Raw genomic sequence first — 17,733 nt, 5'->3', positions numbered from 1 at the left:
CTCCTGTCCAACCTGCTCTAGGTGACCCTGCTTTGGCAGGGAGTTGGACTAGATGATCTCTGAAGGTCCCTTCCAACCCCTGCCAGTCTGCGATTCTGTGATTCTGTGAAAACCCTCCCTGACAGCTTTGGCTACTGGTATAAATTTGGCACAGCCCTACTGTCTGCAAGGCAGTTGTGCGGCAGAGTACTAGGGGAGCGTTTCACCTTGTGTCTCACTTGTACACAAGAAAATCTCTATATATGACTTTTCAGACAAAATCAAGCAAAAGCTGAGCAGGCTGTTAATTTAATCAGAACTTTATTATGCCTTGTTACTTATAGGCTGATTGAAGCTTTGAGGAGAATAGATCACCTAGAAATGGGAATAAAAGTCTTGTCCAGAAGAGTAAACTACAACAGAATTTAAAAGACACAATGCAATCCACATGTTCATACTCTTCAAGGTGCTTTGTGCTTGGAAGAGATGAGAGTTAAGAATAAAACCTGATTTCATAAGACAAGCCTGAGCTTTCCAAACCTGTTTCCTGCTGCCTACCTCCATAGCAATGTCTCTGTTGAGTGCCAGTGCACCATGGCCAGCATCCGGGAAGGTTGGGCCCCAGGGAAACCCAGCTAGGCTAGGAGAGGGTGACTTTGGGCTGGCAGCAGAGAAATGAAGGGATCTTAAATTCATCTCCTTCTGGGGTCCCCACACATGACTCAGCACTGCCAGGAGACACCTGCCTCCGCTCGGGATTTGCTGCCCTGGATTATCCTCCAAGGGAAACACCTATCCTGTTTCTTACAAAATGGGAACAGAGTGTCATTCTTCTTTTAAAATGCAGTTAGAGGAGGAAAGGCCGCTTTGCCCTCCCTGCTGTGTGTTGTTGGAGCCGATGCCCAACGCTCAGAAGACCACAGTGCAACTCCAGCTCCTTCCTGAGCAGTGGTGGCTACCACCACCAAAGGGGAAAGATGTTCTACCGGCAAGCATCACCAGGGCTTGTCCGCCCCTCCTGTGTTGGCAGTGGCATGTGCCGGGTCGCGTGTGTGCCTGCCGGTCCCCAAGGCAAAGCAGCAGAAGGGAAGAGGCAAATCAGAGAGCTGGAGATGTACTGCTTATACGTGCAGCGACTTCAAAGCTCTTCTCCATACTGATGAATATTTCATTAGCTATCAACACATAAAAATTAATGATTTTCAATAAAATTGGGTCTCATACGACACACCCATTTGCTTCATAGGATTGGCCTATCCTGAGGTGCCCCCAGTGCACAGCTGAAATATCCCATCTACTGATACACCAGTAGAGACCCAACTGCAGCAGCATCTTCCTGGCTTACAAAAGTTGCCCAAGAAACAGGGTAAATACCTGGTAGGTATATTTTCACTCAGCTTCGTCCCCTGGGCTAGGATGCTTGCGGTATCTATGGCAGCTGTTTAGAGCTCTTGGCTAGACTTCGCTGCTGGAAGCCCAGACAAGATGATGGGTGGGCTACAGTCATGCTTCAAAAACATCCTTATTTAGCAGATACAGGAGAGGAAAGGAAGAATAAATTTTGCAGTGTTGTTCAATTATTGGACCATCTCTCCCAGTAACCTAAATGTTTGTAAGAACATAAAGAACGTGAATGGAGGCTGTTTACAACTCAGTGCTGTGGGCGTTCATCAAACAGCTGTTTGATTCATGCTGTCCATCAGCCATCAGAGGTGAATCAGTTCCTGTGATAGCAACTGGTGGGAGAAGCAAACTCGCTTTCTAAGACTGGTCTGTGAATAGGGCCCTTGCTGGAGGGCCTCAGTGCACTGACAACTGTTGCTTTCTGGGACATAGCCATCAAACTTGTGTGCAGCTGCCCACCATGAGCCTTGCCTAATGACTAACATGGGCTGCCCAGCCTGGCGCTGTGGCCCAGACACATGGGGCTCATGTTAGAGAGGGACACGTCTCTGGACATAGTTTCCAGAGTCATGGAAAGAGAGTCACATTCTGACTTCTCCATTTGACTGTCTCAGAGCAACCATAAAAATTCAATATCTGGCTATTTATGAGTTGACAATGTGAAGCCAGAAATCAAAAAAGAAACCCTAATGATGAAAATTCTCCAAGACCTTAGTTTTTCTCTATTACATTAGTTAACAGCCATATGTGGACCATCTCTCTGTCCAGAAAACAAGGAGCATACTATTCAATGCTTGTAGGAAGAGGTTACTGGCTCAACTACCTCCCACGTACAAAGCAAATGTTTCACAGCAATAATGAAAACCAGCTCCGTTTGGAAAACTCTCAGCAACGCACTCACTACTGCTCACGGTTTGTCAAGGACTGGTGTTCAATACTCCCAGTCTCCCAAGGCTTTTACGTGTGTTCCCTGTATTTCCATCTCCAGTCTGGTAAGTTAGATAGTCCAGCATCTAAAAGACACAAACTGTCTTGCCCCGGTGTTTCTTACTTACCATCCCAATAAGTGACCTTTTTTACTTACTCTTCCAAACTAGAAAGTTTTATAGGTAACCTGGATGATATTACCTGCACTGTTTGGAAGGACCATGTATATTGGGTTACTTTCCACTTTGGACATCTGATGGAGGTCTCCTTTTTCAAGCTGCATTGCCCCTTTGCTCCTTTTATCTTCTGTGAATCAGAAAAGGCCATTCTTTCCCTAGAGACCTTTGAGTACTTCAGTCTTAGCCAAACTAGTGGTCAGCTGATAAATAAGATTTTTCTGGAGAAAGTAAGCAAGCAATTTTTAACGTCTTCAGACCTTTCCTGTCTCTCATACGTGGAGAAGGGGAGAAGATATGTACAAGTGCATGTGCTAGGACCATTATGCAAAACGTGAAAGTCTCTTTCACAGCACTGCAAGTCATGTTGCATCAATAGGCTTTGATCTGGCCCCGAGATACCGTCTCCTAAGGCGAGTTTCTTCTCTTCTGGCTGTTCGCATGAGCTCTTTTCAAGCCTGCAATTCATGGCTAATTTGGCTCTCCCTCACAGCCATTTTTAAATGACCAGTTTCTGGAGTATATTTAAGGCCCTGGAGGCTTGTGGACGATTTCTGTTTTGGGGTGTTTCACGCTCCCCTGTGACAATCAAATCCCACTTGCTGTGCACAGATTGAAGATCTACCCTTTGCCGAGTGCTTCTCTCAGGGGGAAAAAAAATAATAAATCCATACGGAGCCACTCTGCAGCCGTTCATCAGCACTTTGAGGTTCCCTGAGCTGGTGTGCTCGCGTGCAAAATGTGGTGGGCTGATCTCTTTCTGCAGAAGTGCATCTATCCCAGCCTGCTGAAGTCGCTCTGGGTATACCTGAAGGGAGGACTCGGCCTGTTCAGATTGCAAGTAATTGAAATAGATTGCTGAGCCCCACATGTAATTTAAGAAGTGCAAGTTTAGCCTTCATTTATTTTCAGCAGTGCAAAGTCAGAGTAATTCCACAGGCTTCGGTGGACTTGAGGAGGATTTGTTCTGATGTTACCACGGAAGATCTGTCCCTAGGAGACTCAGGTGATGCAATCACTTTTCCTATTAGGTCTTCAATTAAGCTAACTTCAGAATTATGCTTCTACGCAAAACCAATCTTAAGGAAGAGAAGCAGCTCCACTATTAAGATACAGGACTATTAACCAATATAATTGATAAAAGTACTTTCAGTGACCCCTCACATTACAACCCATTCTTTGCATTCCCTATAATGATCTTTAAAAGGTTTTATTGACTGGAGGGATATTACAGCTGACGTTATCCATCGGGTGTTCTCAGTGCGGAATGCATCATCGGTATGTTTTGATGACAAAAAGAAAAGAAAATGAATGGGCCTAATGTAAAAAAATGAGCTCATGTTGCCAGCCTTCCAGCCTGGCAAAAAGCCACAAAATGAAAAAAGGAGAAGATATTAAATGTATGGAATGAAGGTACCTGCTTCAAACAAAACAAAACCATGTCTGGAGGATGGCCACGGCCACGGACATGCCTGGCAGTGTGCTACGTGTTGGCAGAGTCCTTTGGGGACGAGCTGGGCACACTCCTGCTCCTCAAAGGCCTGTCCTGCCCCAGAGCCGTGTAAACAGCTAAGGAACGTGCACGGAGCTCGGCTCGTGGTGCATCACAGTCTGCCAGGCAATGCAGAAACAGCCTGGGATTGTCACTACATACACATGTCCTTACAAAAACACACCTTTATTGGAGGGGGAAATGGAAGTGGGAAAGGTGCAGGAATCCCCTGCCACTGGCTGGCTGTTGGTGGCCTGTGCTCCAGGTCAGGGTGACCATCAGCACAGGAAAAACATGGGGCTGGAATAACAAGGGGCAGAGAGAGGAGATGAGCGAGGGCTGCTCTTCACTGCTCTCTCGCCATCTCTAAAGGACAGTATGTCTCTCAGCAGCCAAGCGACCGTAGATATCGCCATTTTAGGCACTGAACTTTTCCACCTCGAAAACAAAGTTGATCTTCTGTGCTACTTTGTGCCCAGATTTTTTGCTGAATGTAGATAACTGCCTTGCTATTTGATCCCTTGCAAACATAGGCACAAACCTGAATGATGGACTTGATCCATGCAGAGGAACAAAGCTACTGCTATTTCACAGAATCATTTAGATAGAATTTCACAAAATTATTTAAATAGTAATGGTTAATTTCTGTGCAGATGAACCAAAATTCTCTGCAGATTTTCCATTATAAAAACTTATTTAATAGAAGAGTGTCTGCAACACAAATAAATGCAAGGAGCTGAGGAAAAAAACCCCAAACCCTATAATTTGTAAAATGAACAGACCTTTGCAACTATCTATCTAGATCACTTTGCATTTGAGGAAATCTGTCGCTGACACCAGCTAGAGTAAGACCACTGATTTCTAAGCAGCTGCTTCTGAATTTCTCCACTCACAAAAAAGAGCCTGCAGAGGCAGACCCTTCTCGTTGCAGGATAAATGCAAACCCCAGTACCTAAAGGGGGCCTACAGGAAAGACGGGGACAGACTTTTCAGCTGGGCCTTTTGTGATAGGACAAGGGGTAATGGCTTTAAACTAAAAGAGGGAGGATTTAGACTAGATATAAGGAAGAATTTTTTTACACTGAGGGTGGTGAGACACTGGCCCAGGTTGCCCAGAGAGGTGGGAGATGCCCCATCCCTGGAAACATTCAAGGTCAGGTTGGACGGGGCTCTGAGCAACCTGATCTAGTTGAAGATGTCCCTGTTCATGGCAGGGGGGGTTGGACTAGGAGACCTTTAAAGGTCCCTTCCAACCCAAACTATTTTATAATTCTGTGATTTAGCCAACAACTCTGCAAGCTGGACAAACCAGGAGCATCGTTCTCCAGCGCAGCCATACTGGAGGGGGTGGCCATGTGCCAGCCGGCGGAGGGGACAGCGGAGTCGGAGCGAGGTAAGCGTGCGGCGGAGCAGGACCACCCCGGCAGATGCCATCTTCTCCCACCCCCTGCTCTGCCCACGCTGACCTACTGCGCGTCTCGCCTTCCCGGCACGGCTCTCCCGAGCGGGGAGCTGCGCGCTGCTTAGCAACCCCGGAGCACGATAAATATTTAGCAGTAAGTACTGGAGGGTGCAGAGAAGGAAGGACGGAGAAATCAGAGCGTGCAGCCACACGAGTGGTGGCAGCATGGCTGTGAGGGGCTTGAGGGTGGCTGCAAGAGACTGACGTGTGCCTGAGGAGTGTCGCAGCTCTGCAAAGGGGGACCCTGTCTGCACCATTTCCCCCCCGGCAGCGTGGCTGCATGGCAGCAAACAGCCCAGCAAGGCGGGGGGTGTGATGTGACCTCCCTTCAGAGCCCCGAAACTAGCTGGTGTGGACAAGCACCCCTGAGCCTTCCTTTACCAACAGCTGCTCCCAGCCAGGGCACGGAAACGCTGAGGTCTCGTTTGCACACCAGGTTGTGACTAATTAGACGAGGGTGTGAAACTAATGCACATAAATGACAGTGGGAAATCCACCTGCCATGGTTGGATGCCTCGTTACCTCTGGCTGAGATTCCCTGCACAGGAAGACGTGTGTCCAAGCGCGGCTCCTGCCGTTCCCAGAGCTCTACCTTTCCCCAGGGTCTCCGCGCACGGAAGTCCGGCTTAGAGCCAGGCATCAAAACCAAAGCCAGCAGAAGCCACAAATTAGAGGATCCAAGGGTGGCACCAAGCCAAGGCTGCCGGCCAGAAGTGTGCCGAAAGGTCGGGTAGGAAGGAGGTACCTTCTGCACAGTCAAACCTGGGGCAAAATGGGGGTGATGCAGGAAACAAAGCTCTGCAGAAAACAAGGGAAGGCAGAGACTGGGGGAAAAATGGGGTATACACGCAGGGCTGAATAGTCCCGAGTGTCCTGATGGTCGTTGGATACACGTGATGGGTAGGGGACCAACTGGTGCTTGGCTGCTCCACGGTCAGGTCTAGAGCAGACTGAGTCCGGGCAGAGCCTGCCTGGGGCAGCGTGGGGCACACGTGGGAATGGCTGGGGCATTCCCATACTTTTCTGGCTTTCTCATTCTAACTTTTGGGATTTTTAGAGCTCCTGCAAATCCACCCTGTCCGCTGAACCCACCGGGAGCTGCAGTTGTTCAGCCACTGGAGAAATCAGGCGTTACTGCTTTTACTCAGGCTGCACTGCAAATCCTTCGTGGAAAGGAAAAGGGGGCAATAAAGGCACCCAGCAAGTTCCTATGGGATTCTCATTGCGCAGAGGGAATTTCTGGGTGATACAGAGCTGGAGTAATGGATCTACGCTCCCACCCCACTACCATGGGTACAATTTCCTTTGAATAAAAAAAAAAAAAGATTGTCCCAGGCACCCCAGGGTGCTGTGCTGGGTTCTTGCAGGCTGTAACAAACACAGGCCTAAGCTCAGATGTCCCAGATAACAAAGCCAAAAACTTCCTTCAAATGTCCCTGCACACTGTGCTGGGTATATCTCAGCCACAGTTGTGGCTTTTCACTGGCAGGGCCAGCCACAAGTGCCCTCATGTCAGCTTGTAAAAAACTATGATTGGCTTAAAAATTATATGAATTTCTAAGAAAAATGTATTGCTTTGCCTTACAGCTTTTTGAATATGTAAGAGTCTTGAGTTTAAAGTCAATTTTTAGACTATCAGGTGAAGAGAACCTTGATCTCATATTTATTCAGATTTCTTCAGAAGTTACGGCTTCAGGAAAGAATGTAATAAAAAGCTCATGGTAAACCTGGCAACTCTCCTATACATTTCAAAACTTTGGTATCCACTTGTACCTTCTAAGCGTGCTGGGGTAAATCAGGAATAGTTCAACCAATACAGTTAGACCAGCATGAGTGTTATATTCTGGCACCAGCCTGTGAATTCCACCCGTGGCCATTTACAGAGTTGCAGCGGGGCAGTAACTGTACAACACTTGAATCTATTGCACGACTTCTGCCCATTCCATGTGGTACCCTCGTCTGCAGTAGAAAACAGAAAAAGAGCAAGTTTGTTTCTGGTCACAGTGAAAAGCTAATTGATCACAGGATAGGCCACAATGCTCTAGAGATTTCTGTTGGCATCTTTCTCAATACATCACAAATTAGGATTGAACAAGTGAAAAATGATCCATAGGAGAGTATTCTGTGAAACACTGGATCGCTTGTTTTACTCTAAAGACTAAAGCCTCAAGCCTCCTGAAGGCTTCCAGTGTTCCCACTTATGAGAAACAGTGGGGCATTTTATCCATTTATGACAGCAAACTTTCTCCCTAGCAGAATGTGACTTTGGTCTAACTTAAAAGACACAGAGAAATCCTGCCCTGTAATAGTTATGGAAACATGTAGTGCTTATAAAAATCCCAGACTGACAGCCCTGAAGAGCAGATCCTCCTGCTTATCCGACCAACACGTACTGCACAGGCAACAGCAAAACAAACTTTCCTGCACAGCACCGCCCATGTGGTTTGGCTCAGCCATCTCTCTGCATGAAAGGCTATTTTATCCCCTTTACTCATCAGCGCTTGACTTGTCAAATGAACCTGCTAACAAGTAGCAGCAATGCTTTTGCTATTCTACTCCAAAAAATGAAGCCAACCCTTCTTCATCTTGATGCACCCAACAAACGTTGGGCAGCGCCAACTATTAGTCCCCCATCCAAAATCCCCAGTGATGCCACTGAATCAGCAGAATTAATACGGCAGAGCTCTGGCATCTTCACTGAGCTCGGATCAAGTTGTAAAGCTGTTCAGCAACTCGTCTCATACATGCTACCCTGGAAAGTGTTGCACAACCAAGACCCAGACTTCAATACTCTTTGGAAGAACAACTGCTTTTCCTTGTATAGCATTCAGTTTTCATCAAGCTGGGCTACATTTAGTTTAATAAATAGCACTAGCTTTGAAAGAATACAAGAAAACCAACAAGAACTCAGAGAGGTTGTGGACTCTCCATCTATGGAGACATTCAAAACCCAGTTGGACACGGACCTAGACAACCTGCTCTAGCTGACTTTGTCAGAGCAGAAGGTTAGACTAGATGATCTCAAGCTGTCCCTTCCAACCTCAACCATTCTGTCATTCTATGAACTCATTTTTTGATGGTTAAAAAATGGGATTTCCTGCAGAAAGATTAGTCATTCAGAGTATTTAAATTGTCATTAGTAGATCATCTGCAACCTCATTCCAAGGATGGGAGTAAACTCACCACTGGCAGATGATTAGGCATAGAGGCTAAGCTACACACGGGGATGTTGGGATTCGGTTAGAGGTGACAGAAGACCTGGACAGCGGCTCTCAGTGGTAGATGCTGATCGTTCATCCAGTGCAAAAGACAATCAGGCTACAGTGTGACTGTCTTTTTTCCTTGCTTTTCCAAAATGTTGAAGTTTGTATTTTTTTCAGCTGCCCTTAGTGACATTCCCAGGTCTTCCTGATGAAGACCGTATTCCCTTTTGAGTGGCACTTCTTAGGCGCTGACCTCTTTTGCAGAGCTGAATTGGTTTGATGTCAACGAGTTGCATCAAAGACACTGATCTGCCCTCACAGACCTTCTTCTTCTTCCCTTTAAGTGTCTCTCACTCAAACAGTAATATTAACTCAGCTTTTCCACCGACTATCTTTATCTTCTGAGCAATTACCGTTTCCCAGACACCTGCTGAGAATTAAGGCACCACTTCAGTATGAACCCTTCTAATGTGTCAGAGAGAACAGAAGAGATTAACAATCTCAATTCACCTTGACCTGTCTGTCATCAGCCCTGCCGTGAATATCCACTTCAAAGTGATTTAGTAAGTTTAGGATGTTCTTCTGTCTTCTCTCCCCGCATTGAAAAGCATTGTTTTGTTGCAATTAATAATGACTTTGGACTAGATTGTGCTCAGCCTCGGTGCTTCTCATAGGAGATGGCCACATGGAGGACTACACAGTCCTTGCCCTTTGGGGGAGCGAGTGGTGCTGGGGGAGAGGTGCGGGGCCATGGCCTGCTGAGCAGGACATACACCCCTGCACTATGGGACACGTTCTTCCATACATAGCAGCTCTCTACAGACCCAAATCCCACTTTTTACCCTCTTTAAACAAGCCTCGGTGTTTTCCCCTCTCAAGCAGCTGCCTCATTTTGTTAAACAAAACCTACTTCCCGAACCTTGCTCCCACTACTGACACCTTGCAGTATACAGGGCCCATAAATCATACGCTGAGTACCCTAGAAAATAACCTGAGCAATGAATTTTAAGGCAGTTTAAATATGACCTGTCATTTTATTTCAGTACAATGTTTTCTTCCATTTAATTATTATTTGAAGGTGAACTCAGCGCCTATTTAAGGAAGTGCATATGTAGGCATTTATAGCACATTTATCTCAAGCTACAGAACACACACAAAACTGTTGTGGCTCGACAAAGTTAGAGTAGTGAGTAAAAGGTATATCATGCAAAACTTTGCTATCACCAGCCTGCTTTCTCCGCTGACTTAGCAAGAGGGCTTTTTGGCAGCAAACCCTGTGGTAGGTCTGAGAGCAGAGGTATGCATCCTACCTAAAATCCTGCAGAGCCCAGGAGTCACATCCCAACAGGCTGTTCATTTCAGACTATATGGATGTTCTGGAGATACTAAGTACAGGGTTTTCACATGTTGGGGAACCATGTGGAACACCTCCTGCCAGGTTGCATAGCTGGCGCATCAGCTGGCACGGAGACCAGGATGCTCAGCTTTGCTTTCCTCTTCGAGGTTTGAGAGATGGCTCCAGTATCTTAATTTTATACAGGGTGCCAGGGATTTATTTTTCCCCTTTTATGTAAATATCTTACTCCTCTCACAAACACTGCCACACCAGAGAGCTGCAGAAACAGATTACATCCTGCAGGTCCCTCTCTCCCCCGTTTCAGTTGCTTATTTACCAAACAACTCCCGTTAATCCTCTTTGCTGCATTTACTCCTCACTTCCCTCCAGTCTTACTGTCTTACTATTATTCAGGTGCTTGGAGATGTTAAAAAAAACACACTTAAGCAGCAGCCACCTCCAGAGCTGATTAAAATGAATTGAGCTGCGCTGATTGCTTTTGAATCCGCACCTGTTTACACCAGACGAAGATTTGTTAGAGCCGACGGCATTCATGGCGCACGTGTCCAAGTCCAGTCCACCAACCATGTAATACTGAAATGACCCAGCTTCCTCCAGCCTCTGCTAGTTTATGAATTGTCCTTGGACTTCTTGCTTTTATGACAGTCTTCCAGGGAAAGAGAAAGAACGGCAGGTTTTTACAAAGAAATGCTAGCGAAATACATGGAGGTATCGCGGGTGTTGAAGCAGGTGTTTGTCTGCTCTTGCTATGTGTTACAGGAATCACCGGTTGTGAGATCACTTTCCTTACCCATGAAATGAGCAGAAATTTCACGCTGCTTCCAATGGGTCCGAGCCCTGGCCAGCGAGGGATTACGTCTGTCCGAGAAATCTGCAAATGTCACAGGCTGTGACTGCTGCCTGCCCCAAGTGCCAATCCTTAAAATTTTTCTATTGTGCCATGGAAAAGTTTCTTAAGAGAAAATTCACTTTTTTTCTTAAAAGAGGAAATATCCCTCTGTCACCAAGACCGGACAAAATAGCTCTTCCCCCGCTGCCAAACGGAAGGTGCTATCGCCATGTGTGTGACCACGCTGCAGCACAACAGGGTATCACGTGCGGTGTCCTCTGGTGCTGGATCTGTGCAGTAGCACACATCTGTACTGGTGTGCCCAACACCGCAGACACCAGCAGCGCACAGAGGATATTTAGAGGCTGCTTTAAGAGCCTTCAAAGAATTGCACCGCATGTATCTTCCCAAGAGTTTAACCTATCTGGCTGTGCTCTGAGTTTTAAAGACAATTGACATGTGCTGGTATTAGTTCCCTCGTAGACCAGAGAGGTCAAATCCACCCACTGGAATGGATCTCAATATTTCATAGAACCATCTCATACTGGCAGAACCTTCGTATTTCCAGGGGACATGCAGGGATGGAGATAAGCAACATGCTGGCTTGGTTCTGGTAGTCATTTTATACAAAGATTCACAAATCCACTAGATTGTAGACTTAGTGCCTAAAATTGGTGATATGCTAAAGTTTTAGCGTTTACAAAGGAAAACAAACCACCCCAGGAGAAACAGTTTTTATACTGATTGAATAAAAATACAGCCGAGTGACGATACATTGAGGATAGTCACTCCCCCTCTTCCTTCTACAGAAAAGCAGACATGAGGGAGTTTGATTGGGTCTGGCCCTTTGAAACCAGTAAATGAGATTTTAACTTAAGCACAAATAGGATTTTTCTTTTTCTTTCTACATCAGATTTGATTCTTATGAGAGTGAGGGATTAATACAACAGATCCAAGCTCTGTGCGGGCAGATCTCCGCCTGCACTTTCTTACTAAAACATTTAACTCTTGCTACACCCAACAACCAGATGGCTGCTGTTATTTCGCTCTTCGGCATCTCTTCAGTGCTTATACTGCTAATTAAGCTGAGCCGTACGCTTTAGGGTAAATAGGATATAGATAGCGTTGACGGTCAGGCTGTAAACCCCATTTCATTTGGAAGACTAACAAGCAGAAAATCAAGTTATTCCAGTTAGGCTTTTGCAATACTCTCCTGTAATACTTAGGGATTTGTCACTGGGAGATATATATGTCTACTATGGGAGATACATAGGATCTACTATAGGTAGGATACATGGGATATAGATAGATTAGATGTAGATATAGATCTATCCATGGGTAAAACTAGTACTGTCATCTGATCTGAAATCATGTTCAGTATGCTCTTCATATTTTTCTTTTTATTTATTTAATGGTTATTTTTATTTATCTTTTTTAGCTGATGGGCTGGTGAGAATTTTTACACGGTGTTCCTGTTGTACCAAAAAAAGAAGATATGAGCCATCTGCTGCTGCCAAGACAGTTTTCATGCTTACTGGCACTTCCAGTTTTTGTCACACCCCAGGCTCTCATCAAAAATGAGGGTTTCCGAATGTGAAGACATGGATCTCCTTTCCCTGCTTCCCCAGAAAGCAGTAAAAAAAAAGTCCCGTCTAGAAATGCTGGAGGGTGACAGTCTCATGCAAGGTTTTACAGAGGGTATGTTTGGTTAATAATTCTTGCCGCTTTCCCGTTTATACTACTCATCAGACAGCAGGTGATGAATCTCAGTGATGCTCCTGAGATGTAGGCAAATGCTTTCAGAGAGAGGACACTGAGCAGGAGAGGGCTTTGAGGGTCAGCTTGTGATGGGCACTATAAACAGTCCCCCAGACTATAAAACAGTCCTTTGCCACCCTCCTGCTCCTGCCCTGCAGTGACCAGCTACATGACAGCAGGGAACCGAGACTGGGACAACTCTGAAACCTGCAGACATGGTGCAAGAAGGAAAGGATGCTGTTCGGTGGTGGGCCACAATGCTATCCCTACCCAGAGCTACGAAAGGGTCGGGGCAGGGAAAGGTGGGCTCTTTGGGCTGGGCTCTGATTTCTACATCAAGGCAACCAGCGTGTGCCTTTCCTTGGATGAAGAGGGTGGTGCCCGATCGAGGTTACAACCCGATCTAGGTGTGGCTGGAGGTGTTCACGTCTAAAGGGGATGGGTACATTGTATGTAAGAGACAATGCGCTGCCCTGGAGGTGGGAGACAGAATTCTCAGAGATGCTGCAATGACAGAGGTCCCAGTTCCAGGAGATGCACAGGAACAAGGGCCTGGGAGGAGGACTGCAGAGGAGACCTGGTGGGACAGGGGTCTGAGAAAGGACTGGGCAGGGCATGGTTATGGAGCCAGACGCCGGGAACACACTGAAGGAACTCTCGGCTTCAGTGTCACCCAGATTAATCCCCTCACTCTTTCTCTAGCCAATTCCACCTCCCAGCAAAAAACTAGACTGAAGGATTTCTCACATTAGCTAAAGCAAATTCAGCTCAACAATATGGGATAACACTCTGTATTGAAGGCAGAGATGCTTCTCTTGTGAAGCGTCTTATCTTATTTCCCAGCATTTATCAATAGATATCTTTTACGGTGGATCAGGGAACCTGAACTACTGAGGAATGCTGCCAGGCACTTTAGGGCATCCTTCTAACAGATCTGTTTTAGGAAGAACTCATTGATGAAAAGAAATGCTCTAGTTACTCTGTAAAAATATAATTAATAAGATTTTTTTTTATAGATGTCCATTCCACATCTGAGCAGTTTTCAGCTTAGCATTTGTCAGCAGTGTGAATGTCAACAATAAGAAGATCTAAGAGGAATTTTCACGTTTCTCTGAGACTAATGCCTGTTCAAGCAGCTGTCTTGTATGTTGATATTCACACTGTTGACAAATAATGGATGTCTTCATCACGTATCTGTATTCTTCACCGTCATGAAGCATAAGACTTTGTTATGTGAATTCCCACAGCCTCTTCAAGGCAGCTCTAAATTTATCTGCTTAAATTTCTTTTCTGTACCTCCCATTTACCAGCATCAGAGCAGATTTGAAGAGCAATTCTTTGCTAGGCGCAAGTTGCCCTGGAGAGTTCCTGCTCCTGTAGGTGTATTTTGCAGCCTTGGCAGAAATAATTCACAATTTGGCACTAGGCAGACAAATACGATAGCTGTATTAGCAATTAGGAACTACAACTAAGAAATTTTGCACTGTGTTACCAATCCAATTCGACTCCAATTTCAGTCCTCCAGTCCTCCATAGATGATTCTTAAGAAGTTCAGTACCTAGAGTGAAAGCCTTCCAAATCCTCAAAACTAATAAGCATTCATTTTAGCTCAACTAGAACAGCAGAGATACTTATGTAAATTTAATAAGAAATTAGATACAGACTTCTGTCTCGTTTGAATTCTCCCTTTTTGATGCTCTTGGATACACTGTCCTTCAAATCCTCCATAATTTTTTCAGACACCCACAAACCACGTGCAATGCTCCACCATTGTGATATGCCTGCTGAGGCTCATCAAAAATCCTGCAGTTGCTTTGCATGCACATAACTCTTTTCATGAAAAGTATTTCCTTTTCTTCCCACCCATTCCCCCCCCACCCCCCCCCCCCACCCCCCCCGCAAAAAAAAAATCCCGAAGCTGAATAAACATCATTTAATCCAAACTGTGATTCAGGTGTCACTGCAGTATCTCATGCGAGTTATGGATTTTAACCTTTTACGCTTGAAATATAAAATATTATTTAGGTGAAGAAATTATTCCCACTCTCATTTTTCTATGTAACTGAAGTCAATAATTTCTAACTACAGGAGTCCTATGCAAGCACATCTATTGCAAAGACAGTGGTAGAGGAGCTGAAATAGTTACTACACCCTGTGTCGTACATAGGCTTCACATAAGCTTTTAAATTAAAAGAGACAGGTTTTGAAATGGATTCTGTAGATGATAATTTTGAAGCAAGAATAAATTAGAAGTAGAGGCCCCAGATGAAAAACTACACATATTACCATAGAGTTTGGGTTAAAAGAGCTTGGATCACTCTGAAACGCTACAAGTAGTGATGGGCCTGGGCCAAAAATCTCACATCCCCTGTGTAAATTTTGAGTACTACCAGAACTGGATAGGAGAGTTTCCTACCCCTACACTTGGCTAAATCAACGCTACCGACATTCCCCAGCAACCTGCAGCAATTTGATTTTGGGGAGTTCATGTTAATCTGAATATTGTAGCCCTGTCCCATTTCTAGTTTTTCTCCGCCTCATGCCCATGACTGTGCATTAAACTTCACCCTTTACGCAGGCAGGATACAGTACATACAGTGACTTTCCAATGAAAACACACATTGACTACAGGATGCATTTTGCCTTTAGGATGTCTTTCAACAAAACAAGGCGCCAGCCAAGTCTTGGGTCAACCTTTGTGGGGTTGCATTGCCCCAAGCACAGTAAAAGCATCTGGAGTCTTACCTTTTTATGGCTTTGTAGCAAATGATGACAACTACGAAGAGGAACACTAGTGTGGCGCAGCATACTGCAATGATAATAACCAGGCCTGGCCACCAGGTCTCTTCAGTGGGACAAAAAGTAGACTTGGGAGCTGTAAAAAGAGTGTGGAAAAACACATGAGTTCTCACAAATGAGCAGTGTATAATCAGATATGCTTCAGTCACCCCGTCAATAGCACTATGCCAAGGCCACAGATACATGCAAAGAGGACATTTTACATTTAGAACCCTTTTTTTTTTTCCAAGCAATCAACTGGTTTGGTACTAGATATTCTTTGCCATGGTCCCCAGATGACCAAGTTCTCTGTCTCACTGTTGACCGCAACCTGGTGCTCAATGCAAAGGAGAAAGGCTCAGCTCTGCTACCTGTGGGAAACCTCCCCTCCCTCTGCATTTGCCACCTCCTGCCGCATCAGATTTAGTTTTAGAGAGAGATGTTACGCTGATAATAGTAGGCTTTCAAACCTCATTAGAGGAGGTTTATTAGGGAGCCGCAGCAGGGCCTACCAATCAGTATTGCAGCTGCTGTCATTGTAACCTTGGAGCTAGGAAGGGGGATTTCTTTTAAAAGGACAGGCATTTTATTACATTTATTAATTGCTTTTAGTGGGCTATAGTTGACAAGCTTCTTTTCCATTACATTATCTTTGAATTGTATGTCCAATAGTTAAGAAATGTCAACATTAAGAAATGTTAACCCGTGATAATATAAGCAATTATTATTACATTCTTAGTCGATTTAGGGCTAGAATTGTCTATGTACCACTCAAAACAAGCAGTATTTTGCATCAGGATTAATACTGGTGGTGCTTAGTTCAAATCTTTTCCTTCAGGGCCATATTCCTATTCCCAAGGATGGTGAGCAACAGACAACGCCATGAGTGATACCAGTGTGTTGCAGAGGTGAGAGAGACCCTTAACGCAATGTGTGCAACCACGTAAACTCCATGAGAATTTGGATCACCCTAAATGAAGTTTAATAACGAATTGGTCAATGGGACTGTCTAAATTTACATTTTCAGTTAAGTAGGGGAGAGAATTAAATATAGCAAAAGGCTTTTTTTTTTCCGTCTAATTATTTGATCTGATATATCCTAAATTCTGAACTTCCTGTTATACACGTCACAAGTAGCTGCACAAGTTAAAATATGTCATCACACCTGCACCGTTTATTGTGAGCTGACATCTCCTGTGCCTCCTGTGTTTGATTAGGAAAGGACACACACATATTCTTAGGTTTAACACTCATTAGGTAAAATCAGTGACTCATAGAATTGTCTAGGTTGGAAGGGACCTTTCAGATCATCGAGTCCAACAATCAAAAAAATCCTGCAGTACACAATTACTGAGAAAATATTTTTTTTTCCAGTGGCATTATCTATAGAAGAATTGGCAACATGCATTCAGAGAAATCTGCAGGAGCACCTTAGAAAAAGACCAGGTAAAGAACTAGAAGAAGCAATCAAAATAATAAAGCCAACGCAAGAGGTCCTATCTTTCTCATACGCATCAGCCTTCAACACACCACAATGATCATATCTGTCGAGAAAAATATTGCTTTCAATTTATTGTACATGTATTGACTGTAAGGGTATGGGGGAGGTTGTGTTTGTTTGTTTGTTTTGCTACAGGACAGAAAAATAAAGCTGAGAAATTCAGTGATTTGAAGAACTAGTGGTTCCTGGCTCATCTTTTGACAATGTCTCCACTCCAAGACTATCTCAGCAACTCAATTTCTACTTTATTACTATGTCAGCTGCAGAAGTCAGTTTTCAGTGGGTGATGGAGCTATTTATTGTGTTGCGATAAAGCTAATGTTCTCAATATTCTCTGAAAATTTTCAATATTGTTTTTTTCTGAGATCGCAGAACAGAAGGCATTTAAGAGATGACAAAATGTTTGCATGAAGCAGTGTGAGCAGGCAGTCTCAGGGCCTACTCTACCCTCCTGGTATTGTCCTGACAGACATGAAAGGTTGGAGTGAAACCAAAGGAAACACATCCATCTGCAGATGCCATGTAAAATTAGGTGAGATCATACAAAAAGTAGCAAGTACGGCTACCCTTACCTAGTCCTTGTTCTTCCTCAAAGGCAGGATCAACCAAACTAGTCATAAAGGAAAACGAGATGGTGAGACTGGGTTGCTCCTCAGCACAACAATTGAGGCTGACACATGCCTGTGCACCACGTGCTCCTTGATAATTTATCATGGCATTTTTACATGGAAATAAACAGATATACGCGTGGGATTGAATAGCGAATATGACTCCTGACAGCCTATATATAGTTATTAATGACAGGAAAATAAGAATTGCTGATGTGGAGGAGACCCCTAATCCACCTGGCTCAGTTCTATTCCTCAG

General features: G+C 44.7%; 1 protein-coding gene across 3 annotated transcripts in view; it reads right to left on the bottom strand.

Moving 5' to 3' along the window:
• The window catches only part of PRIMA1 (proline rich membrane anchor 1), a 54,883-nt gene that overhangs the window by 8,069 nt on the left and 29,081 nt on the right, over window positions 1–17,733 (bottom strand). For 2 of the 3 annotated variants that reach the window (XM_074584133.1, XM_074584132.1), the window contains exon 3: window positions 15,333–15,462. In XM_074584133.1, coding sequence (XP_074440234.1) covers window positions 15,333–15,462 — 130 coding nt within the window. Of the gene's footprint in view, window positions 1–10,084; window positions 10,647–15,332; window positions 15,463–17,733 lie in introns of those variants that run through there. The other variant, XM_074584134.1, reaches the window with a different exon arrangement.

Source organism: Larus michahellis, chromosome 4 (assembly GCF_964199755.1).
Source record: "Larus michahellis chromosome 4, bLarMic1.1, whole genome shotgun sequence".
NCBI lineage: Eukaryota > Metazoa > Chordata > Aves > Charadriiformes > Laridae > Larus > Larus michahellis.
This window is presented reverse-complemented; position numbering and strand designations above follow the sequence as displayed.